This window comes from Heliangelus exortis, chromosome 19 (assembly GCF_036169615.1).
Source record: "Heliangelus exortis chromosome 19, bHelExo1.hap1, whole genome shotgun sequence".
In the NCBI taxonomy this organism is placed as follows: domain Eukaryota; kingdom Metazoa; phylum Chordata; class Aves; order Apodiformes; family Trochilidae; genus Heliangelus; species Heliangelus exortis.
In genome coordinates this window covers 8,684,422-8,709,442 of record NC_092440.1, presented here as the reverse complement: position 1 = coordinate 8,709,442, position 25,021 = coordinate 8,684,422, and the positions used below count along the sequence as shown (strand labels likewise).

Below are 25,021 nucleotides of genomic sequence, written 5' to 3'. Positions count from 1 at the left end.
GTGGGCTTGAATATCTTGGCCTTAAGAAAGCATAAGTTTTTTTTGTAATTCTTGGTAAATTTTTCCATCTGTTTAAAACAATCTTATCATAGAAGGATTGTGAACTGTATCTTTCTCAAAGTTGTCTTTGACGTGAGATGTGACATTGCAACTGGAATGTTTATTGTATTCTGTCAGTATTTATACCCCATTGCTTCCATTCACTGCCTGTCCCACCCACTCCATGGAGATTAGCAGAGGCAGGGAAAGGATAAATGAGGATGAGCAGCTAGTCCAGGGATGTAAGAGCTGAAAGGGTCAATATAAAACAGAGTCTGCTGCACATAATTCACAAAGAATGTGAGGCATTGCTTTTCAGAGGCAACATTTGCATAGTCAGGATTTTAATGAGAATGGAAAATGCTAGCAATATAAATTCAGTCATAGCATATATATTAGCAGCAAAGGTACTGGGTTGTAAATATTTGTACCATTAATCCTGGCACTCTGCTTTTGATGTGAACTATTAAAACTCCTGCTAAAGCTTTAATTAAGTCACTTCTTTAAAACACCCTTTTAAAAATGGTCTTTTTTCTTTTTTAAGAAACATTAGCAAAGATGACTCTACCAACGTTCAATGGCAAACCAACTGAATATCATATCAAACTGTAGTTTTTTTTGGTTTTTTTAATAGAAAAAAAAATGCAGACCTGATCCAACTCTCACTGAAGCGGATGAAGTGGCTTCTGGCATCTGCAGAAGCTGGTCTTTTCCTTTAGGAGTACAGTTTTACTTGTATTAGCATATCTCTGTCATAAACCAGAGTCCAAATAAGTTACATGCTGTGCACACACAAATCAAAAGGATTTTTGTGCCTATGCCTTGAAGACCTCACAGCTTGAGCTTGGATACTCACCTTTTGCTGCCCTGCTGTCACATCTATTCATCCTCACCAAGGGTTACTAAGCCCTTGCTTATTCAGGTGTGTGTGTGCATGGGAAAACAGGGTTGTGCCTTATCCAGACCCCTGGGCAAAGCCTCACTGGATTAACTGAGCTCCCAAAGGACTGGCAGCCCTGGTCCCTTTGCCATATTTCTAGTGCCATAGTGCCCTCTTTCTTTATTGTTGTTTATGTGCTGGTTTTGGCTTCTTGTATTCCAAAAGTTACCCCTTCCCAGAAGCTAAATTTGTCCTTGGAGGTGAAGTGCAGGGCACTGAATTTTTTACAAAGAAGGTAAATGCGTTATTCTGTAAACAGTTCATTATTCCTGTTATTATCATGCAGAACACATAAAATTTTAATGTTTAACTGCTCCAGGCTGTCAAAGTCCTTGTGCTCTTCAAAAAATAAGGACACAGGCTTTGTTTGGTCTCTGTGTGGGAAAATCAGGACAACTTTGTGCTTTTTCTTTTTGTCTACCTAGAAAAGGCAATACATAGTGATTCTTCACTTGAAAATCTGTCTTGGGCTAACTGCTATGTGCTCTTTGTGGAAAAAATTTCCTAAATAGTTTTCAAAGCCTCTTCCATAACAAATATGAGTGAATATTGATTTGTTCTTCTTATAATTATGACTTCCAGTCCTGCAGGAAACAGATGCTTGCAAATTCAGACTTAATTGGGGTTTTGGTAAAGCAGTATGTAAAAATGAAATGTGCCCCCAGACTTGCCCTTGCTGTTAGGTGTTGTAGCTTCACCTTGGTTTTGGTGCAATTTTCTACTATTGCTGATGCTTGTTACTTGTTGGGGCCCAAACTCTGTTTTAAGGGACTTCAGTTTCAGCTCAGCTTGGTGAAATTTGGTTATCAAAAATTCATGGGTGTCTTGCTTTGGGATATGGGTGACTGTTGTGTGGAAATTGGAGCAGGCACTGTCTGTCTGTCCATCCGTCCATGGGGCAGGGTGGCACAACAAGGGATGAACTCAGATCAGCTCCTAACCAGCTGGTGCCAATTTCTTATTTTTAATTTAAATTCTCTCTGCTCTAGTAACACAGAGACTGTGAATCACAGCTGCAGCCAATGCTAAATCGGAGTGTCTTAAGTGGTTCACAGCTGATGCAAATGTTTCTCTTAAAAAAACAAAACAAAAAACCCCAAGAAAACAAAACCCCCAAAACAAGAAAAAAAAATCATAAGGAAGAAAAGTCCAAGCACTTTTTTTGAAACTAAGAATTGTGGAAATACTGCCTCATAGGAAAAATATTCTTAAAACTGATTCTACTCTGTGCATCCCTTTATGGGATTATGCTTTCTGCCTGCCCTCTGGTCCCTTTCATGGCTCTTTTTATTGCCTAGACATTGGTTCCTGCCACAGAGTTCTGGATTGGGCCTGGACAATTGTATGCCAAAGGGAAATATTTCTGACTATGTCAAAATACTGCAGGTGAATGGGGAGAAAAAAAAGATTTGTTTACCTCTTTCATCCTGGTTCTGTTGCTTTAGAAATGTGCCCATTTTTAAATATCCTTTCAATATCAATCAGACCACTTGTTTTCCTTTAACGGTACTTTCACATGGGTTGAGAAAAATTGAGGAGATTGGGAAGGGGGGGTATAGAAGGAACATCTGCTTCTCATTTTACCAGAGTAATACATTATTAACACAATAATGCAGAGTAGCAGAAAAAGCACAGCAAAAGGAAACAAAAAATGTTAACAAAAGAAACCATCATCTTCTTCAATGAGCAGTTTTGGAAAGTTATCATGAACTTCTATCAGCTTGACCACAAAATTTATTTTATTGTGCTCATTGTAAGGGAGGCGAAAAGCTAAAATGATATTTCATTCATCTATCCAAAAAGGCCTTTAAGCTGCTAGCAAGGTATGTGACTAGAATTTTGCAAGGCTGGTGGAGGATTTGCACAGACAACTTTATAAGTGTTTGACTATGTTTCCATTTAAAAATACTGTTTTCAAGGATCTAACAGTGCAGAAGCAGCATAAGGCAACACAGCCTTGAACCAGAGGGCTGAACATGCAGCCAGTTGCATTAATAGTCAGCTTTGGCAAAAAAAAAGGTCACAAAACTTGTTCCTAGAAGAACAAGGCCAAATGCCCAGGTTTGGGGTCATTTTATATTTTTATGTTGGCTTCATCCATACTCAAATCTTACTTTCAGCGAGGTTCATCCAACTCAAACACGTTAAAATAGATATAAATGAGATTTGGGTTAGAAAAGAACAGCCCCATGGAACCTGATGTTTACAGCCTTTCAGCAGTTACCACTTTAGGTAGGTCTTGTTTGTTTATTTGCCACTCTGACAAACATTTCTTGAGCTCTGATAACCAAACTAAGTTTCTTCTGTCTGCTGTGAACTTCAGGTAGCTCTGAGGGAAGGGAGATGGCAAAAACAGAAAAGCTGCTCTGCAGGGCTTTACATTACAGTAAACCAAAATAAGGCCTTTTAAACAATGAGTAATTTCTTCAACAGGGCTTCCTCGAGTGAAATAACTTACATTTTAAAATACTTGATTTAAGTTAGATCTCTTTGGAGCCAAGATGCTTTCCTTAATTTTAGAGAGGTAGTATTAAGTTGGAGGTCATGCCCTGAGACAGCTGGAGGCAATGTGGGAAAGTCCCAACAAATCTGATGACCCCAACTCTGCATAAAAAATTCTATCAATAACATTGCTCTCTCATTTGAAGTGAATTGCTAAAACTCAAGAGGAGAATCATGTCCCAGGTTCTTGAGTATCAGTGGCTTTGGACTCTTTAGAACATCCTTAGGTATCTAAATCACTTGCATATGTAGAGGGCTGGGTATGTCATAAGAGTTTGTCTCACATACGGATATAACAGTAACTGTAAGGACATATCAAAACCCATCTGACTGCTATATTGCTAATTACTTAAATGACACTATTTCTAGATAGATAATATTAATGTTTTCACTTTGTCATTCTTTGGACCAGAACTGTGCATTAAGGGACATGAGAAATCATTTTTTCACTTAAGAATTAAAGCAGCTTTTCATGCAGATCATGAATTCAGTCGTGCATTTATTGATGCTCACATAAGGGAAAGCTGCTATGCTGAGCCCTGTTTCTTGCAGACTGGCATTTAAAATTTTTAAACATCAAATATTTACCGGTGTAACTTGGTTTCTGCCCAAACTGAATTTCAAAGGTTCTTACCCTGCAGTTTCTGTTTGTGCATGCCTTCCCTTGAAGTCAGCTCCATACATCTCTAATGAAAATCAGCCCTCTTCCTTCTGTGGCTCCTTTTCAGCCTTCCTGTGCTTTCCATTTGTTACCATGATTTACATCAATATTGCATTATTAATCCATGTTGCAGTCAGTGGGAGCCTGGTATGGTTTTACACTGCAATACTGCATCTTAAATAGTTTTGGCTTCCAGGCTGTAACCATTTGGCATGCACCTGCTTGTCACTGCCCAGTTTTAACAAATATATACAAAATACTCATCATGCCCATACGCACCCTCGCCAAAGGGAAAGAAAAAAGAGAAGAAATATATTGTTATATATTTGAGATCTTTGAAATTGAGAAATGGCTGAAAGCACAGTCCAGAGAGAATACGTGGCTTAGTGAGGCTGAGCAAGGTACTTCATGCTCAGAAATTCCTGGCTCCAGCCCTCAGTGCTGACCTGGTGGTGCTGTGGTATATTAACTGCCTGAGGGATCTACAAGGATATAACTTCTACATTAGGGTGGGATTTTTTTTTTTAGCTGTAAAATTACAGAGAAGTCACCAGGGAGCTGCGCATGGGTGTCTGGGGAAATTATAATTTTAACCCATGGTTGCAGTCAGTTTTCATTGCCAAAACTGCAGTTTTCCTTGAGCAGTTTGGAAAAAACTGACTTTTATGCTATTTAGCATCCAAAACCAGAGAGAAGAGCTATTACTCTTAACACTGTCATGGCATTGTACCTGGAGTATATGCAGCAATCTCTGCCCCAGCTTTTCCAGTTGTCAGGAAGCTTACCTGTGCTAGAGACAGGGATTCTGAAGTGGCTAAAAGAGACAAGCTAAAGAAAGGTAAGCATCAAGTAATAATTACAGTTTCTGTAGATCATAAGCAACTATTTTACAGATGAATGGTTCTTGACAGCCCACACTGAGGTCTGCAAGTGAACAGATGTTGTCTTGGCAGATGTTGGATGAAGCCCCTCATTCAGTGCCATAAAAAAAGATGAGATCCTGTTAAGAAGATGACATTTTTATTTAAACAAATGCGCACTTCATAGTCTAAGAAAAATAGCAAGATTGCCTGATGTTGTACATAATCAGAAGTAATAAAATTATTTATGCACAATAATTAAAAAAAAAAAAAGTTCCAGGACAATTTTCTCATCTATTCCCTCCTACTTTTCTTTCTTTCTTTATAAAAATGCTAACAGTAGAGCAGCCAAGCTATTTTTCAGTCTGTTGCTTGTGGCTTTTTTTTCATTACTTTTTTTGTTCTCACACTGCTTGCCCAGTACAGCATCTGGGGAAAGCTATTGGTATAGCATTTGATTAATAATATTTTTTCATAGAAATTGATGATTTAACTATTTCTAACCTCAGGCAAAGCAAGGATCAAGTCCAATTCCTCTTCAATTATATGACATCCTTTTCTAATTTCAGATGCCTTTAGAGCCTCTGATATTTCACTGATTTTTCTCTGTCACAATCTTCCTTCCTTTCTGATATCATGGGATTTTTTTTCTTTTTTTAAACTGTATGACTATACCACTGAGAATTATATCCAGCATGCTTTCATGTTGATGCTGGAAGCACACAGCATTTTGCTCATTGCTCCAGTGTGTGTGTCTTGGCATAGCTCTGCATGGATTCTCAATGGAACAACTAAAGGTCTTCAATGCAGAACACAGTATCATTCCATGTTCATGAACTAAGGTGAATTTTGTACAATTTTTAATTTTTTTTTTTAAATTTCATTTACATGAACTACTTATATACTTAAACAGATTCTAAATTGAAATAGTTGGGTGATCTAAGCCCAGGGTTAAGGCAGTTTTCTCACAGCTTGGAAGAAAACTACCAACATAGCCACTGTAGAAATAGTTGACTTCTTTTTCATTCTATTTGTCTTTTTTCCAGGGAAATAAGTAGATCAATGCACTCTAAAGTTTTACTTTTCAAGGTAATTAGAAGCAGATTGTAAAAGGTGGACAGGAAAGTCAATAAACCATGTGGTCCTGGATAGGGCATACTAACAGTCAAGATGTCAGTGTGAGGACAGGAAATCCTGAAAATTAGAAGCCTCACTTTATTCTCTAATTTAATCCATAAATCAGAATAAAAAGTGCTTTTGATTCATACACCTTTAAGGCTGCAATAAAACATGAACATACTGATAAGAGGCTTGTTTGTCTTAGTGTCTTTTCTTGTTGCCTTCAGAGAAATCCAAGGTATTCCTTGAGGCTGAGAAGGCAAGGCTTCAAAATTTCTGAATTAGACAAATTGCTGTATTTTGTAAACAGAGGCATGTGAACTCCAGACTTCATGGGCTAAATTGTCGACTGCTTTGGTTGACAGGAAGTCCAACACCCAACACTTTGCAGTTGGAGGTACTAAGTTTAGACCAATGGCAAATCTGACCCAGAGATTTGTCCTTCTTCACATTGCAGAAAAATACAGATTGAATTAGAAACCACACCCCCTCCATCCTTCCTTGGTGGTCACTGCTATGGAACTAAAAATTTGCTCTTTTAAATTCAGGGGAGGAGAAACAAGCTAATCTCATAAAGGTTCACCCCACCCTCTGCTTGGCTTCTCCTCCTTGGCAGGCCTTCCCAGCAGCAGCTGGCTGACTGTTTTTCTTCTGCAACTGTGTGCATGACATTTCCTGCAACTAGGTTTTCCTGAAGGTTTCCAGCAGTGCTTTCAGCCCCCCAACCCCCCCTTTTTGGCCTCTTCACCCACTAACCATGGCCTTGCGCCCAGTTCCCAGCAGTGTAAGTACCACGTCCCCATCACACATTCATGCATAACCTCTCTATGCCCTCAGCTCTAACACTGAATTTCTGTGGTTTGCTTGTGAGACCAGTGGTTAGTGTAAGAGGTATCTCCAGAGACAGTCCCTCCTTCAAGATACCTGCTCCTTCAGGCAGAGTTTGCACAGTTTCTCAGTGACAAGAGATTGCTTTCCTCTTTTAATTTCATTGTTTTCTGAAGCAGCTGCATGTGCCCCTCTCTGCATGGAAGGACTGATAAGAAGCCCCTGGATTAGGGAGAACTGGTGCACAGATCCTGGATTACTTGGCATGCTGGTACTTTCCCTCTCCACACTGCTGAGAGCTGCATAAACTGCCCTTTCACTGGGTTTTGTAAACATTCAAGTTACTTAATCTTTTAGTGTAAAAGCCTACTTACGTATTTAGCTTTCTGTTATCAATGTCATTAGTTGAATATCCTCAGTCACATATAAGCTGTCACACAGATTTTAACTTAAGAAATGCAATATTGAGGTACAGTCAGTTGATTTTTTCATAGAGAGTAGTTTGAAGTAGATCTGTTGAAGACCAGAGAGGGTTTATTCCTCATTGTAGCCAGTTCCTTATATGTTGGTGATTCTAATGATGGTTTTGTTGCAGAACTTCACTGGAGAAGAAGAGGATTTTATGCAGTTATCATTAATGGCACTGAAAAGCCTTGAGAGACCTATGTCGTATGTGTTAAAACATGGGACATACTCTTTAAGAGAAACAAATAGGCAAATAGATATGGACCCTTCCTGTATATTCATTACTTATCCATTTTCCATGTGGCTATGCAAGCAATTCTGGACAGCTCAGAGACTCTATATCCTCACGGTGTAGCTCTTTGTCTAATGGATGACATCTGTGTTTAGAATTAAAGATGAAGAAAAACAATAATTTGTCCCTTGCCAGAGATCCTTAATTGAGGGTAGAACATACATCTGGGATTTATTTGTGTAAGAAGATACACAACTGAAGTACTATGCCTTCTTCCAAACTGATGCAGTGGTGCCCTTCCCATTTAGTATATTAAGAATCAAGATTTATCCAGACATAAGGTACAAATCAGAAATGAGAGTTATTATACCATCTGAGCTGTTACTACAGCAGATCTTTCTCTCTTCTTTAGCCACTTTTTTCATAGAAGTAATTTTAAATACATACTGACTATAGATTGTTTCAGTTGCCTACTTTAGGAAAGCTGCAGAGATGATGAACATAACATTATACAGAATAATGGGCAAATATTTTAATACATGCACGTGCTGCTGGTAGAACAGTATGAATGCTGCCATCAAAACTCTGAATTAACTGGAGTTGCAGAAAGCAGTTTTCCAGCCATGAGTTATGAATCATTAGTCTTCTGCAGTCTCTGAACCAGCACTCCTCAAGAATACTCTGAGCAGTAAGAGGTGGGATAAAGGGAAGGAAGCAGTTTTTGAAAGACAGTATATTTCAGAGGTGGTTTGTGATTTGGAAGCTGTGCAGGACCACTGCCAATATTAAAGGTGAAGATTATTGTGGGTTGCTTTCTGAAAAGACTGGGAAGTTCAGAATTGATGGACGGGGCAAGGAAGTCACCAGTTTGATCTGAAGCCTTGCAAGGGGTTTTCACAGGACAGCCAGCAATGGGGAAGGTCTTTCAGACGTGAGGAAGGGTTCCTCTCTATTAAATAATGTCACATATTTGGTTTCACTACATGTCTCTCACCACAGCTGGAAAGAAAGTGAAATAAGCAGATGGGAGTTTATATCAGTGAGATATTTCCTGATGATCAGGGACATTAACATTGTGCCATTATCCCTCCCCAGTGTGGCAGTCTTCTGACACTGAGGCCTTACTGTTTGCTTTGCTCCCCTCATGGAAAAAAGGTTTCAGGGTGTCACCAGAGTCAAAGGGGAAAATGGATAAGCAGATAAGTGCAGTCTTCCCTCCTCACAAAGCTCTGCTTCTGTGGGTTCCTGACCTGCAGTCTCAGCTGTTTCTGTGGTGAAGGTTTAGGGGAAACAGGGTAAGTCAAAGAACTACAAATTTTTGTCCAGGGGTGTTGCTTAAGCAGATAAGAAAATTCCATTTATATTATCTAGAGATGTGACTTAAGAAGAAGCAAATGGTCTTATCTATAGCATAGCTACTTGAAGTGTGTGGAAATCCATTATGAATGTGTGAATGTCCTGGGTTAGGCAGAAATGCTTTATTATCACTGGTAAGGAGGGAACTGTGCTACCTTGTGCCTGACATTTGTTGGACTTGTGGGAGAGGAGAAGCAACATTGCATCAGGGACTTCTTGTACTTGGTTGAATTTCAGTGTGGTGAGGCAGTGGGGTTTTTTTTTCTTTGTCTAAAACAAGGAAAGCAATACATGGTTATCTTTCAGCTTGACAGCAGAATCATGTTGCAATAATCTGGAGGCTGATAATTCACCAGTGATTTCTCTATGCTGAAGACTTTTGTAATTGAAAGATTGCCTTAAGGTGGTGCTTAACACAATGTGGACTTTGGGTATTAATGCATTAGAAAGGATTGAGCAGATTCTGGAAATCCTCCAGTTTGCATATTTTGTCTGTAACAAACTATTACTTCACTCCAGTATAATTTGAATTATTTAGTCATGAAACTCGTGTAACAGAGTGGAAAATGGGGTCTCAAGGCTTCCTGAATGGAGGAGATTGAGTTAGTGGTTACATCTGTTTATGAAAGATGGAAATGATGTCATTATAAAGCTAAGGTGTGTAAAATAAATCTTGAATTATGGCATTGATTTTTCAGTTTGATTGTTTTAAAATAATCACTAATGTGGAAAGAAAATGTCTGTGAGTTGGTCACTGTAATGCACATATTTCAGTGTTATTATTCCTAAAATGTGAGATTTTTATCACCCGATGAGAACAAAACCCAACAAAACCAAGCATATGCTGAAGAATAAGACCCCAGTCCTGCAAAAATTAACACATATATTTGTGCTTATATACAATAAATAATTCTGATTTGCTATTCAACTAAATGGGATATGGATTTCTCACTCAAGGTGACATAAGTTTAATGCCAGTGTGTAAAATTAAGACTGAACACCAGCCTTTGCATTTTTGGAGTTTGTGTTAAAGCTACCAAGACCAAAATTTGCTTTCAGTTATGGTGTGGTAACCTAGAAAAAGTCTATAGAAGTTATAGCAATGAGAAGTTAAAGTAGTTGAATAGCAGAATTTAGTCCTTTTAAAATTATATTTTAATTTTTATTTTCTTTCTTGCAGACTCCCAGACAATACAGCCAAGCACTAAATAAGAGCAACAGAGTTCATCTTTACTGTGCATTCCTGGACTATAGGTATGTCACATGATTTCAACTTCTTTTAACTTAGTTTTAGATTACACTTAATTTGTCTTCTTGTTCTCTTTCATTTGTGGAAATGGTTAAAGTAAATGGAGCCACTGGTTTACAAAACCCACAATCTGATAGTGGCTTCTTACCATAAATAGGAGACTTGATATACATAGACCCTGTGTGAGGTAGGTAACGGAGACTGAAGAATTTTGAAATCAAAACTAAAGTGTGATACAAATCGTGCTTATCTTGGTTTATGAGTATGGCTACTCGGGCAGATGCTTGGATATTTTAAAATGGCAAAGGTTCAGAGCAGAGCCATTGTTTTCATGTGCCTGTATCACAGCATCATGTGAGATAAGTATTTCAGACCTGTGAATTTTGGTCAGTGCTTGAAGTGGAGAAATATCATGTCCCTGAATCCAAATTAGAATAAAAGGAAAATAAATATCACCTCAAATTTCATTCAGAAAATAAGAACTAATGAAAAGCGGTAGGATTTTTTTGTTTGTTTTTTTTTAGCTCTGAATATATTTAATCTGTCTGTTTTCCAAACATGCTGCTCTTAGTGAATAAATTGAGAAAAAATACAAATAGTTGATTTTTAATTTAGTGAGGATTAGCAGTTTTTGAGCCACAATGATATAAACCTATTTGATGTAGCAATGGCCTGCAATGCTGTGATCCTCCTATCCAGCATGCACATGGAAAGGTCACTGTAATTGTTTTATTATAGTTTTGTTTCAAATATGTTGAACTGTCCCAGCTGTTGGCAGTCGTTGTTATGGTTACTCACAAATTACAATAAATTAAAACCAGATATTACTGAAGCAAATGAATATGGTTTGAGCCTTGTTCCTGTACTGTTTTCCTTTGGGACTTGGGCCCTGAGGCATTGCCTCTGGATAGAAACTGGACTATGAAATCTGTCCTTCCAAATGAGTTTTATTTGTGTCAAGATGGTCTTATTCCCTAGTGCATGGTAGTTAGAGAATAAGCAATTTTTTTTTCTGACCTACAACAGATTCTCTTTGAGAACTCAAGGAGGTCCCAAAGGACAGAGTAAGAGTGAGGTTATGCCTATCTTTAAAATAGGCACCAAAAAAATACAGATCAGTGACTTGAGCTTCAGGGTGGGTGACCTAATATGCTCCTGGAGCCCCCCAAGATGTGTGCCTGTGGCTTCTGTGTCCCCACTCCACTGCAGAACTGGTAGCACAGGGGTTTCTGGGTTTCCCTCAAACACATGAAGACCACTTTCCTGCTCAGCTCTGGGATCTGGCCCCACAGCCAGATCAATCACATCCTGCTCTTGCTGCCCCTGGGGATGAAGTGACAAAACCCAGTTGGCCAGAAACCATGCTCAGTTGGTCTGAATGTCTCACTTTGATGGGATGAGTGGGATAGGGGATAAGGGAGAGGCAGAAGATTTGATATGCTGAGTTTTTTGACTTTTGCAAGATTATTGACTTGTCTGGTATTATAGTTCTCAGAGTATAGAAATCTGGGTCTGGGTGAAATACCATAAATGGGTTGGTTATACACTGAAAGAAAAAAACCAACATAGTCATCATTCACCAGCTACAAAACAGGGGAGATATTTCTATAGGGAATCATGTAGGGCCCTGTTCCTGAGAATATTTTCCTGCACTATTTTCATGATAGAACTGAGAAGACACTAACAGTGTCGCTGGGTGCTCCAGCCTGAGATGTCTTTCAAACTTTTTAGCTCCTGTACAGCACAATACATGTCAAAGTAATTTGCATAAATGCATTCTGATGCAGATTATGTCCCATTTTTGTGTGCTTTGCAGCAATGGAACTGGGGTGTGGTCTGATGAAGGTTGTGTGCGTGAGAGTGGAGACCTCAACTACTCAGTGTGTCTTTGTAACCACCTCACTAACTTCGCCATTCTGATGCAAGTGGTGCCTCTGAAGGTGAGATCAAGCAAATGAGTAAACCTCTAGTAAAAATGAAGGATAAATACATCAGTTGCACTCTCACATTACATCAGCAAGTGATTGGAGCTGGACTCACTTATGCCCAGCTGAGATTCATTCCACATCTTGCTTTCTGGGATGATGTTTTATTACATCTTGACTATGTTTTAATAACTAAGCTTTTGGGAACTGAAATGGAGCATGAAATGAGACACATCTGTGGTAGGTGGGAATTCTCTTTACTATATTCTCACCCTTTTGGCATGTTTTCTTAAAGTATTAAGGAGAAAAAGCACTAGAGGGCATTATACTGGATTTTGTGGTTTATTTTCAAGGCATAGCTGAGATGTGGCTGTTTAAGGGTTTTGTTAACTAGACTTGTGGAACATGAACAGCTGACCTTGAACTCCAAGTGAAGCAAGCTCTGCTCCAGCTGGTCCCTGACACTGTCTCTGCCAGCTTTCCAAGTGCCTCCCCACTGCTGTTCTCCACCTTGTTGCCAAGCAGGCACTTCTATAGAAGGAGCATGATAAAAACAGTTATGTTTTTCAATTGAGATTGAACCCCTTATATTTTGTTTTCTCTATACTCTGTTTCTTTATCTGAAGAGTTATCAAACAAGTCTCTTTTCAGCTGGAGTATGACATTGGTTGCCCAGAACCTTATGCTTACTCTTCACACTGATCACTGGTTTCAGGTGAAGCTTTGATGGCAAACACATTGTTCTCACTAGACATGTTCTTCTCTTTATGATGCCTTGAGATTTCCTCAGAGATGGAGCAGAGTGTCTGCTCCTTGCAGGTAAAGGGCTGGTTTGTTCCTTCTGGACTTGCTCTCCAAAACTCAGCACCAGGAAAGGTGGTCTGCATCCTAAATCTTAGGAGACAAGCAGACAACACTGCCATGAGCCTGAGAAATATGCTTTTACTGCTTTATTTGGATATTACTGTAAGGGAGTATCCAAGGGAGATAATGATGAAATCCTGCTCCCGACAACCCTCTGTTAATAAATAATGAATGAATAATATAAATAATTTACAAACCATACATTCAAAGAAATATATACGAATTGTTTGTCCAATTTATACTCTGGCACATTCTCAGCTTTCTGCAGACACTGCCCTAACACTATAAATTAACAGATTGAAGAAGGGCTTCAGCAGGACAGCAGGACTCCTACTGTTACATTTATCACAATGTGCTGCTTAGAAGCATAAAGTTCTCTGTGGTACAGCTAGAGGGGTTTTGTCAGCTCTGTTGGCATGGAGGTACTGACTTCATGGCCATGTCTTAGAGTCCTGTTAACTGGTTTGAAGGATGGATTTGCTCTTCTTCTAGGCAGTATTTATGCCAAGACAGCTACTGCTGCAGGCTGGGCTGCATGTGGTTCCTGCAGGTAGATACAGAAGTTCATCTGGCAGTGTAAGGGAACTTTGATCTGGGTTATTCCACTGAGCAGTGACAAAGCTTGCCAAGGAATCAATCTTCCCAAATTGCTATTGGGAGCTACTGGTTCAGTAACACTGTTAGCACAACTACTCACCTGGTAATCCTGGTTGGATGGTGTAATGCTGTCAAAGTGAGGGTAGAATGAGGTACTCTGCTACCCAAATTTTTAATTAATACCCACAGCCCTTTGTACTGATCTAAACATTTGAAGATGAGGGATAACTTGTTCAGGTCATCCAGTTTTTATCTCTTATTATCTTTATAACTTGTGAAGCACCTAATGATCCCAGCTGGTTTCCAAGTATCATTTTTCTAGGAACTCTTTGTACTGATAATAAAATACAGCTGTGCCTGAAGAGCTTCCCATCTTGTGAGAGAATATTACATGCAAAAAAATTGCCACAATTAACCCTGTTTTAAAGAACAGTATACAGGGATTTATCCAGGGTTAAAGAGGGACTCCACCAATTAAGTGGCACTGCAAGATCATCCAATTTTCTACTGGAAATACTTCAGAAATGTCCCACTTTCAAATAAACAGATGTAAGACAGTAATAATTAATGGGATGCTGCAATAAGTTCAGTTATACAATATTAGATCAGAGATCAAAGATATTTCATCTCAGAGGCTTTGGAATCAAACTTTCCTAAAGAGATCTGAAATACATAACTAGGAAAGGCTGGATATGTACAGCTGACATGTCCCACTGAACATGACTGTCTGGTTCCTCTCAGTCATATAATGATTCCATTTTCTTAACTTGTTGGTCTAATGCATTTACATCTGCCAAAGTTTGTTCAGAATGCTTTGCATTGTTCTTTTCTCCCCTTTATGATAATCTAGAAGACAAAATGAAAGCACCACTGAGATGTTATGTGAATGGGTGACACTCACAGATCGTCACGTTCATGCATGAAAACCTTCCCCATGTGACATAGTACTATATAAAATGGTTTGGGTTCCTCTTTTTTAAAAAAAAATAGAGAATGGGATTTCTATAATTTTCTGTTGTATTTTGACTCCTTCCACCTAAAATCCCATTTCTCTATAGAAAAAAAAGAGAATTTTAGAAATTTTTGGCAGAAAAAGTGGAATGCTGAAATGCAAAAGGAGTATTTCTAGTATGGAGTGCATATATTCCTAGTGCAAATGGAAAATATTCCTAGTGCAAATTCAGAATGCTCACTGGAAAATTGTGCAGGCTGAGCAGAAAGCATGCTTTCATTTCTGATCACTTAACAAGCTTTCATTTCTGATCACTTAAAATTCACCTAGAAACTACACTCACATGCACCTCAAGTGGCAGAATTTATGAACTCCTTGTAGCACAGAGAAATTTGTGTTCCCTGGTCTGCAGAGTAATGAACCTCAACTAAACCTCAGCATGGCTGCTGTGCCCTCCCATCACCTGCACAATGTGATGTTACAGTGAGGTGACAATGACACTGGACCCACGTGGGGTCTCTGGTAATGTTGCCACCAACAAGCCAGTGAAGGATGGGATCCATCAATGTGCTTTAATTCCAGTCCCTCTGGTTTGGCTATTATTTAGTCTCTTTCTCAAAGCTCATCAGAAAACCTCATCCCAAATCTTTGATACACCCTTTAATTTTTTTAGGATTATATTAATATTATATATTAGGATTATATTTAGGATTATATATATTATATATAACTTTGTGCCAGTTACACAAAAAAATTGGTATCTTTATTGTGTAACTGGCACACAGTTAGGATTTGGGCAAAACCAAACTTCTTGGCTTTTGAGCAGATAATGCTCAGTCACAAATTCCTAAAACATTTGCTAAGTATTTGCTTCACATGTTCAATCAGTAGAGCCTACTGAACCACCTAGGCAACTGGAAACTTATCCCAGATGTCCTTGAAACCCTGTTAAGTAAATGTTAAAATGCTGTGGGTTTTAACACACAAATCCATGTTTATTCACTGTGTTCTGAAATTTGTGAGTCAAGGTTCAAAGGGCACATATCAATTACTCATTGGAATATGAGATTGTCATTGCTTTAGGAAATTGTTGCAATGATGTTATATTTGATCTTGAACTTTTGTGTATTTTATTTTTCTTCTTGTAAATGGAGCTCACAGATAATACGAGACAAGAAAAACGGAGGTTGGGAGCATATAACTGCCCACATTTGAACAGTTCTGTTTATAAAGCTATTATGTATCTGTGGCCCCATATATAAAACTGGATGAAGTTTTTCCACATGAACACTGTTTTTGACAGAACATTTATTTTTAGTGTAGATTCTGTTTCTTAAGGGGTCTGCTTTTCATGAAAAAGTAACTAAAGTATTGGCAAGAGATTGCCTGAAAACTAGAGAGGTTTTCATCAAAAGCTGTCACAAAAAAAAGTGACTTCATTCTTCATGGAAATTCTCCTTTGGGTGCTTCATACTTCCATTCTCCTATGGAAAGTTAAATTTCCCATTCTCTCCATTGTACTGATAAATGCCCAGACAGGCAGACATCCTGTCCAAGGGAACCATGGCAGCCTTACCCTAATGCACCAGTCAGCAGACCAGCAAAACCAGTACTGAATAGTTCTCCTACCCCTTGCAGAAAGGCAGGCAGATGCACAGAAGACAATACAAATAATAATAATAATAATAATAGCATAAGCTTTTCATTATGGAACCATTGGACATTGCAGTTTTTTAGAGTTTACTGTTCCCATTTGAGTACTGTGGCATACTCTTGAGTTCAGGCAAAGCCAAGGTGTCCCTAAGCAACAAGTACTGAAAGTAAGTGTTTTCCTCAGAAGTCAGCTGCCACATAAATATTTGTGCCAAACATTTCAAATGATCCAGAAAGCTGGGTTTGCATGGTAACTATTTGTCAAGGATGGTTTCTTCTGATACACTGTTTTAAACAAGAATCTCTTTGATTAACTCCTTCTCTCTCTTACTTCACCTGGCCAGTCCAGCTTTGTCAGCTCTGATGCACTCTGAACTATAAAAATGCTATAAACCATATAAATGCTATAAAAATGACTGCTACCCAGAGCCACCCCTCCTGCCAGTACTTGCCCAGCTCATTTTCACACCTCCACCAATATCCAGAATGTATCTCTCTATATTGACATAATTTGTGCATTTCTTGTGGTCATGTGTGTCTTTATATATTCTTAAGATTCTTTATCGTTGCAATTTTAAGGTACAGAAGAATTATGTTAATAATTTATGCACGTGGCTTTGGGAGGAATATGCTGTGTCTCACATGAACATTCATAGGAACAAAATTGTGTGATATCTTGCATCTGATGATGCTTTGTCTTGAAGACTTGAAGTATTGTGAGCTGAGGAATGCTGACAAATTTTTAGATATTTATGGAGCAGGCTGTCAGGTGGATCTAATTTCCAGGGAGCATAGAAATGCATAGAAAGTTCTTAGGAACAAGCTGTGAGTTCTTGATTTTTCTTCTTGATCTTTACACAAAACAGGGTTAGATTAATTCAGTCACTATTCTACTGCATGCCAGCTGGAGGTAATCTCCAGAGACTGAAATCTGCTGAGATGAAAAAGCACTTTTATTCCAGTGTTTCAGAGAAAGCAATTGAAGGAGAGAAGTCACAAAGAAAAAGTTTAAATTCCGGAATTTTAACTTAAATGTGACACAGTGAACCTCTCTTCACATATCCGTGTGCTATACAGCAGTGTGTGAAGAAAAAGAACTTTGAATGCTGTGAATTAGCTAAAAATGAGCTGGAATTAGAAGCATAGCTGAACACTACTCCAGATTTTATATTAATATCAGTAAAAGCTTGAACACCCTAAGGTAACAGTGCAAACAATGGTGCTGATTAGCTCAGGACATGCGTGCAGTTCAGCAGTTCAGGGTGCAGGGGATTAGCAGTGGTAACAAGTTTATTTCAGGAATGAAATAACCATCTTGGAAAAACTTAAAACCATGTGGTGCTCAGATGTCTGCCTGGCATGGACCTGTTATCCTGCTGATGAATTGGCCCAGGTGGAATGCAGAAATTATTTGTGGTTTATGTCTGTATCATGGCTGGCCCAATTTCATGCTTGCTTGCTGAGATTCATTTATCATCTTGGTCTTAACTTGAGAAATGATAGCATTTATTTGGAGTTTTGGAAATTAGTGATCATCAACTGGTCTAAATGAATAAATAAGTTAATTGAAGGTGACCAGAAATGAGCAGAATGTTCCTGAAGGGATACATCCATTCAGCCCCTGGGTGCCTTCAAGAAGTTGCATGGATGTAATAATGGTCAGCACACGATCAGAATTTGGGAACTGGGCTGAGAAGTCTTTTCACAACTCTGGTCAGGTCAGTAAGATTGAGAATTTAACAACAGCATCTTCCCAACAATATGTGTCACTGATGTTCAGAGCAGTTGTGTGGATATGAACCAGTTTGGGTCATCCTCCTCTGGGAAACTCTTTTTTCTGATCAAGCTTCTCTTTGTGATGGGGGAAATTGAGGTAGAGCAAAAAAATCCCTCATAGTAAATTGTTGCTAAAGCTGCATTCTTTGGGGATTCATGTCTGATCCACAGAGTATTGTTCCAGCTTTTGCCTCATATTAGGCTTTTCTCAGTGGTGACCAGTGATAGGACAAGGGGTAATGGGTGTAAATTGGAGCATAGGAGGTTCAAGTTGAATATCAGAAAGAATTTTTTTACTGTAAGGGTGACGGAGCCCTGGAACAGGCTGCCCAGGGGGGTTGTGGAGTCTCCTTCACTGGAGACATTCAAAACCCACCTGGACACGTTCCTAGGCGATGTACTCTAGGGGGCCCTGCTCTGGCAGGGGGGGTTGGACTAGATGATCTTTCGAGGTCCCTTCCAACCTCTAGGATTCTATGATTCTATGATTCATCTGGGGCAGTCAGAACAAACCCCTGCATCCAGCTGCCCTGCACTGTTACAGTTAGAGAGAAAAAGGTGCATTAATAATACTGAGTAGGGAAAATAAACAATCGTCTCAGCCTGATGTGTTTACACTGGTTTATGTTTGCTTCTTCTGGAGAAAATCCAAGTAGAGGGCACCGAGGGTGATATACTCCCTGCTGTGGTTTCCTTGCAGCAGGACAGTCCTCTGCTGTGGCACAGGTTGGACCTTGGATAGGGACAGCAGAGGATGGGAGCTGAGATGTTCCCTCAGGTGGAAACACAGAGCCTGGGGAGCAACAGCATCTCCTGTGCCCAGCATCCAGGGGTACCTCTGGCTGGAGAGGACGGAGCTGGAGAAGAGGTCCTATTCCCAGGGAACAGCTGAAATTGGGAGGAAAGATGTGAACAGTGCTCCCCTGGCACTGAGGAAGGTGCTTCCTAGAGAGCAGGAATCAAACCCAACATGGAATAAGCTGCATTTCAGAAGCACTCCAAAGAAAATTCAGGCACTATCATTTTATTTTGGGCAGCTTTACTTCCTCTCATCAGTCAGGGGAGTCCTATGCTCCTGCCAGGAAACATGCCAGCCATCTGGCACTTTTTATTTTCATAGTGATCCAACAACTACAAAGCATGCCAGGCTATTTGTACCATCTGCCACATAAATGTCATTTCAGCAAAAGGATGGTGGACACCTGGGGACCCAGAGTTCAAAAATTATTTTAAAGACAAAATCATTGTTTTCCACAGCAAAATAGAGTTTGAGGTTTGGGTCCCCCACCTGCAGGTCACCAATGCAGGACACTACTATTTATTGCTCCCGGACCGTTGTCTTAAGTTGTATTTTCCCCCTGTTTTGTTTTTTTTCCCCTCTCTCTTTCTTAACTGTGAGGGTATAAAAATGACTGCTATAAAGTTCACATGTGGAAGGCCATATCCAGAAAAGTTACAGTTTCACACAATCAGTGGCAGAAATTGTTCAGGTTTTTAAGCACATATTTTTTCATTTTTAAAGCTAGAAGTAAATTCATTTTTCATCCTGTTTGTAGCTCTTGTTCCATAATTCAGAATGGAGGATCAACCAGTGTATATCAAGCTGCTCACCAATGGGCTTCAAAGCAGAGAAAGTTTTATAAACTGGAAAATATTTTAAAATGCTTGATTTTGGAGCAGTAGATATAGAGACAACCCATAGCATCTTTAGGGAGCCCAGGAGTTTGAAAAGGCTGTGAGGTTCTATTTACAAAAAGTTCTCTTTACATTCCAGATTTTTTCTTTGGGGTGATATGTATGGTTTTATTTTCTGTGCTATACCTGAGTTTGACAGCAGATTTTGACAATGTATGGCTGACTGACAACAAAATGCATCTATTTATGTTCATAAAGGCTGTTTTGAAAATGTCCTGTTATTGTGAAATGCTTTAAAATTATGGGGACAGGGGTGTAATATAGCAGTTTGGAGCATTGTTTTCCTAGATCTAGGATTGAAGTTTTTAATCAAACATTGCACCCAGGAGGCATAAAAACAGCAGTCTGAAATGATAACATTTTTCCTTAAATTTTTCAGCCAGCCAAGGTTCAGATTATATACTTATATAGGACAGTGAAATGGAAATAGTGTGGCATTCTTTGATTTCTACAGTTTTGCCATTTTAATATAATTACTTTCTCAGCATGCTTTTCATTGCTGGGAACATAAAAAGAATAATGCCTTGGTCCAGTAATTTTTCTTTTGTGTTGCATATTTAAAAACTGGATAGGCACTGCAATTTTTTAGTCCTTGTTTATTACCATTGACAGTTTATTTAACTGAAGAGATCTCTGCAGACAGTTTAGACAGCCCTTACCCATCAGATGAACAAAGATAAATCAGCCCATGTGCTTATTGTAGCACTGCTTTGTTAACTTTCTGTGCTCCTTCTGACTCTCTCCACTTTCCCCTCTGTTTTATTGCAGTGAATGTCGTCCCCATGGAGGAACACATCTCACTGATATCTTTACAGTATGATTGTGTGTCTTATTTCTTTTGTCTTTACTACGCTTATCTTTCCTGAAACTTGAACACCAATCCAAATTTTTAACTCTTTTTCACTGCTCATTCTTTTGCTATTCCATTCCTGTGCCTGGACAGCTTTGTTGATTTTCATGGGAGGAAACAGAAGACTTTCTGATTCTGTCCTTAATCCCATAGAATTACGTGGAAAAAGTTGGATTAATGCTGCAGGATATTAAACTCCTCCATTTCCTCAGAGAATTATTTGGCAGTTACTGAATTTCACTGCGCAGAGGGGAACCAAAAAATGACTTCTTATTTTGGAAAGGCACTAATACTTAAGAGTGCTATAATGGTCAAAAGAACTCCTTTGTTTGAGGAACATGAAATGGGACTTTATTTTGATCAGAATCCTTAAAATAGCATAGACTTTCTTTTTATCTTTCAAATGAAACACTCAGCCATTTGGCAGCTGGGTCTTCCTGCTGACTAAAGGGCTTCCCCGTGCAGTGTAAAAATGTTATACTGCACCTTTATCCATCACTGTTCTCTCTTGAATATCTTCAAATTTAGTCATTCTGTACTCAAGTTCAGTCCACCTGCTGTATTTGCCTTTTTCAGACCTTTCTCCCCAAAGCTTGCTGTAAGGGAAATTAAGAGAAATTCAGGGCTGGGTAACTGGGGTCTCTTGGTTTCTGTGCAAGCCACAGGTAGCTGCAGTCCTGAATTTAAATGGACATTTCTGAATCAAACCCCAAGTTTGGATCAGGGGAGGTACATGGACTTATTTTAATTGAATTTGACTTGGAGATGGGTATTTAACTATCCTCAACTGCTCTGAAAAATCCCAGACTTGGAGTCTGGTAAGAGACCATCGTTCCTCTGCCTGTTGGGCCCACACTGGGTTTTATTCTCCTTGTAGCCCTCTGATGGACTTTGGTTTATTTGGATTTTTATTGGAGAAGAGGATGAGTCTGCTCTTGCTGGAACAGAAAGTAGAAAACAGATGTACAAGTCCTAGATGTATGGGCAAAAGTATCTCCTTCAGTTTCGGAGAGGATAATCTCCAAATATAGCATTTAACATTTTTTGAGAAACACTGAAAGTCTTAGACCTGAAATGAAAGCGGAAAAAAGCACACAGCTTTGTGTTACACAGAGATGTGAGAAAAAACTTGCTAATATCAGCTTTTCTTCCCCCCAAACTTTATTATAATTTGGTTCTACTTCACAACTTGAGTCCTCCTTCCCTGCCATGATTCCTCCAGGCTTCATTTGAACTAAAAACTTGCTATGTGTGATTTGTAATGAGCAGATTACCTACTGTTTGATGACATCTCATCCAGAACGACTTTAAGGATGTCATGGGACTTAAAAAATACTAATTATTACTTTGGCAGAGATATTTGGAAAAATATAAACTTTTCATGTCTCTGTGAAAGTTTTAAATAAGTGGTCAGTCACCAGGATGGACTGGCTGTAGGAATATGTTCCTTTAATCCTAATACCCCCTTCATAGCATTTTATTGCTGATCACGAGGAATTGTAGAGTTAATAGAGAATGGGAATTCAAAAGCAGTTCTGCTGGAAATTGGTGATAAAGATGATTGTTCTGCAAAGCGTGACTTTCAGAAGTTGTATTTTTCTCTAAACTTGTGGTATCTGATACATTGTGACTATAAAAGAAGCCTCTGAATCAAGTTGGACTGATTTTTTTTCTGTAAGTTGTGATTGTGCAGTGCCATTAGGTATGGCCCCCCAAAAATAGTTCTTGTGGTCTCAATGAATAGGCTGAGCCTCCTGAACTGATAACAGATGTTAATTTGAAAAAAACATAATGTTATGTACCTAACAAAGTGCTTGGCAAGCTGAAGGAAAACAGAGATTTGTATTGTTATTATTACTTAATACATGAATAAAGGCCTCACTGGACTGAAATGGGATTTCAGCAGCCTTTCTGGAGGCAATTAAAACCATTAGGTTCATCAGGCAAGGCCAGCATCTTAATATCTCTGAAACACTGGGGCTGCCAAAGTTAATTATTCATCCTTCTCCTAAATGGATTCAGATTGCATTTTAAAGGTGCAGCTCCAATAGTGTTGGCTGAAACTTGATTTTTCACCCCTGTCTCTCCTCCCTTCCCTCCCCCACAAGAAATGTCTCATAAGAGTTAGCTTCAAGCCTCAGCAGAAGGGTTTGAGAGTGGATTTCAGACCAGGTCAGCAGCTGATTATCTCATGGCAGATCTCAGATGGTTTGATGAACAAATGTGAAATGTAAAAATTGTAAAAGCATACATCATTGTAAGTAACATTATGGTAGGAATGATTCCTTGAGAAAAGGGACACTAAAGTATAACTTAAGAGCAAGTTTGGACTCGGGGAAAAATACAACTGTTGTTTATTATGTTTTTACCAGCAAACCTGTAATTCATTTCAGAAAATGTATACATTATAAACACATGCAAAAAGTATCATAGTCTGTGTTCAACCCATAAGTAACAATAAGATACAAAGGTAAGGCTGGATTTAGTCCTTAGATAGCAAGGCTCATTTTGTAAGACTGTAAGACTGTAAAAGTCTTACAAAAGACTTGTAAGTCTTTTTGTAAGAGTTTTTTTGGATCAAGAACTACTCTTTTATTGAAAGATGATTTATTGTTCAGAAAGGGGATTTCAAAAGAAGTTTAGACAATGAAACTTCCACTTTTGGTGGCTAAACCCTGAAGTTGTGATTCAGTAAATGGTAAAACCCATTCAGGATTACCTGTGACAAAACCTGGTTTTAAGTATTTGAACTCAACCCTTTTTCTGACATGTTGCCTGTAAGGGTAAACACTGACGGATATTTTGTACTGTGTGAAGAGGAAAATTTTAAAAAAGTGCTTCCCAAAAATGTCCCGTCCTCTGGAGAAAGCCAAAAGTACCCTCTTTGCAAAGCATAAAACATACAGTCAGCAGCCTGAGAAATAAATAAGCAAATTTCACACAAAAGAAGGGTTTGCCTGGATGGGGACACTGAGCAGAGAAAGCTGTGCTGCCCAGCAAAGTGCTTTGGTCTGACCAGTCACTGCTCTGTGTTTCTGCAGCCTATTTAGCTTTTTGTTGGGTGGTTGTGCAGTATTGTATCTACAGCTGCTCATTAATGTTATATAAATCAGTTCTATACAGCTTTCTGTTCTAGGCACACATCAAAAATTATTTCATGTATAACCCACGGGCCAAGTCTTGGAGTCTCACCTCACCTTTTCCAGGTACTCCAGAGATTAAAAGCACCATCCCATTATAATAATGTATTTTCATCTTCCTGTGCAGTTATGTTGAAGCCAAGGAGCTAGATGTCACTCATTTGCTTGTTACTAATAGCATCGTAAAGGGAAAACACATCCTAGGAGCCTGAAGTTGTATCTTTTCAGGATCATTTCGAGGTCATGATTTTAAAAAATGTTGAGCAATGTACTAACTTCTTTTATGACTGAGAAAGAGAGTAAGACAATAGATTATAGTACTGCAGATGGGTGTAACCACCAGATGCTGTATGAAACCAGTTCATGCTATTACTTGCAAGGTAAAGGGTGTTACATCCTAAACTAAAAGGGTGGGAATTTCATAGGGAGGATGAATTTTTTATTTGACTGCTGGTCAGAGCAGAAACTAAGAACCATCTGTCTTTTAGTGCTCATGATTGCTTACACTCAGGACTGAAAGAGCTCGTTTCCCAGCTTGTCAGCTTACTGCAGAGTAAGAGAATGACATTATAAACTCAAAGAAGCAAAACCTTTTAGAGAATAATTTAATGTAGACTGGGGCAAGTGTGAGCATCAGGCTCATGGGACTACTCCATAGATTGTTCAGTGTTTATTTGGTACTTTCTAATGCCATTTTCTTTAGTAATAACATTACAGCCTGATTAGCATTTTTGTGCTGACTACAAGATCATCCCAAATTACTGTCTTGTATTACACACCATGCACAAAGTCTGAAAATTTTCAAAAAGACAAGCTGAGGTAAGATGAAATCAGACTGTATCAGAGCACTGGAATTTATAGGAAATTGTTTCTTAATTGCTAGTGCACAGTGCTTTGAAAATCCTGGTATTTCTGAAAAACTGTTTCTTATCCATTGCAGTGTGAACACAGACACAGAGCACCCAGCTCTGCTGGAACAGCTGGGTTGTGAGAAATTAGACCAGACCTGTGTTTGAAATACAGGCTCTCTTCTCTCCCACACCATATGTGTGTGTTTAGACATCAGGCTCCACACCCTGGATGCTGTGTTTTTCCCCTGCAATTCATACCACCCACAGAAAGGAGCTGCTTTCACTGGCTGGAGCTGCTGCAAAGAGGGGCTGCTCCCTTGAACCCTCCATCCTGACTGTTCAGCTGGAGAAAAAGCTATTACAGGCTCTGCCTTTTCCTTAATAAACAAAAAATGGTTCAGAACTACCTGCAGGCTTTTTATCCCTCACACCAGGCAAGATGAGAATGTGACCCCCAGCAATGTGGC

General features: G+C 39.0%; 1 protein-coding gene across 2 annotated transcripts in view; it reads left to right on the top strand.

Moving 5' to 3' along the window:
- ADGRD1 (adhesion G protein-coupled receptor D1) overlaps positions 1-25,021 on the top strand; it is a 129,652-nt gene that overhangs the window by 54,464 nt on the left and 50,167 nt on the right. For both annotated transcript variants that reach the window (XM_071762964.1, XM_071762963.1), the window contains 2 exons: positions 10,183-10,256; positions 12,068-12,191. In XM_071762964.1, the coding sequence (XP_071619065.1) occupies positions 10,183-10,256; positions 12,068-12,191 (198 nt within the window). The remainder of the gene's footprint in view (positions 1-10,182; positions 10,257-12,067; positions 12,192-25,021) is intronic.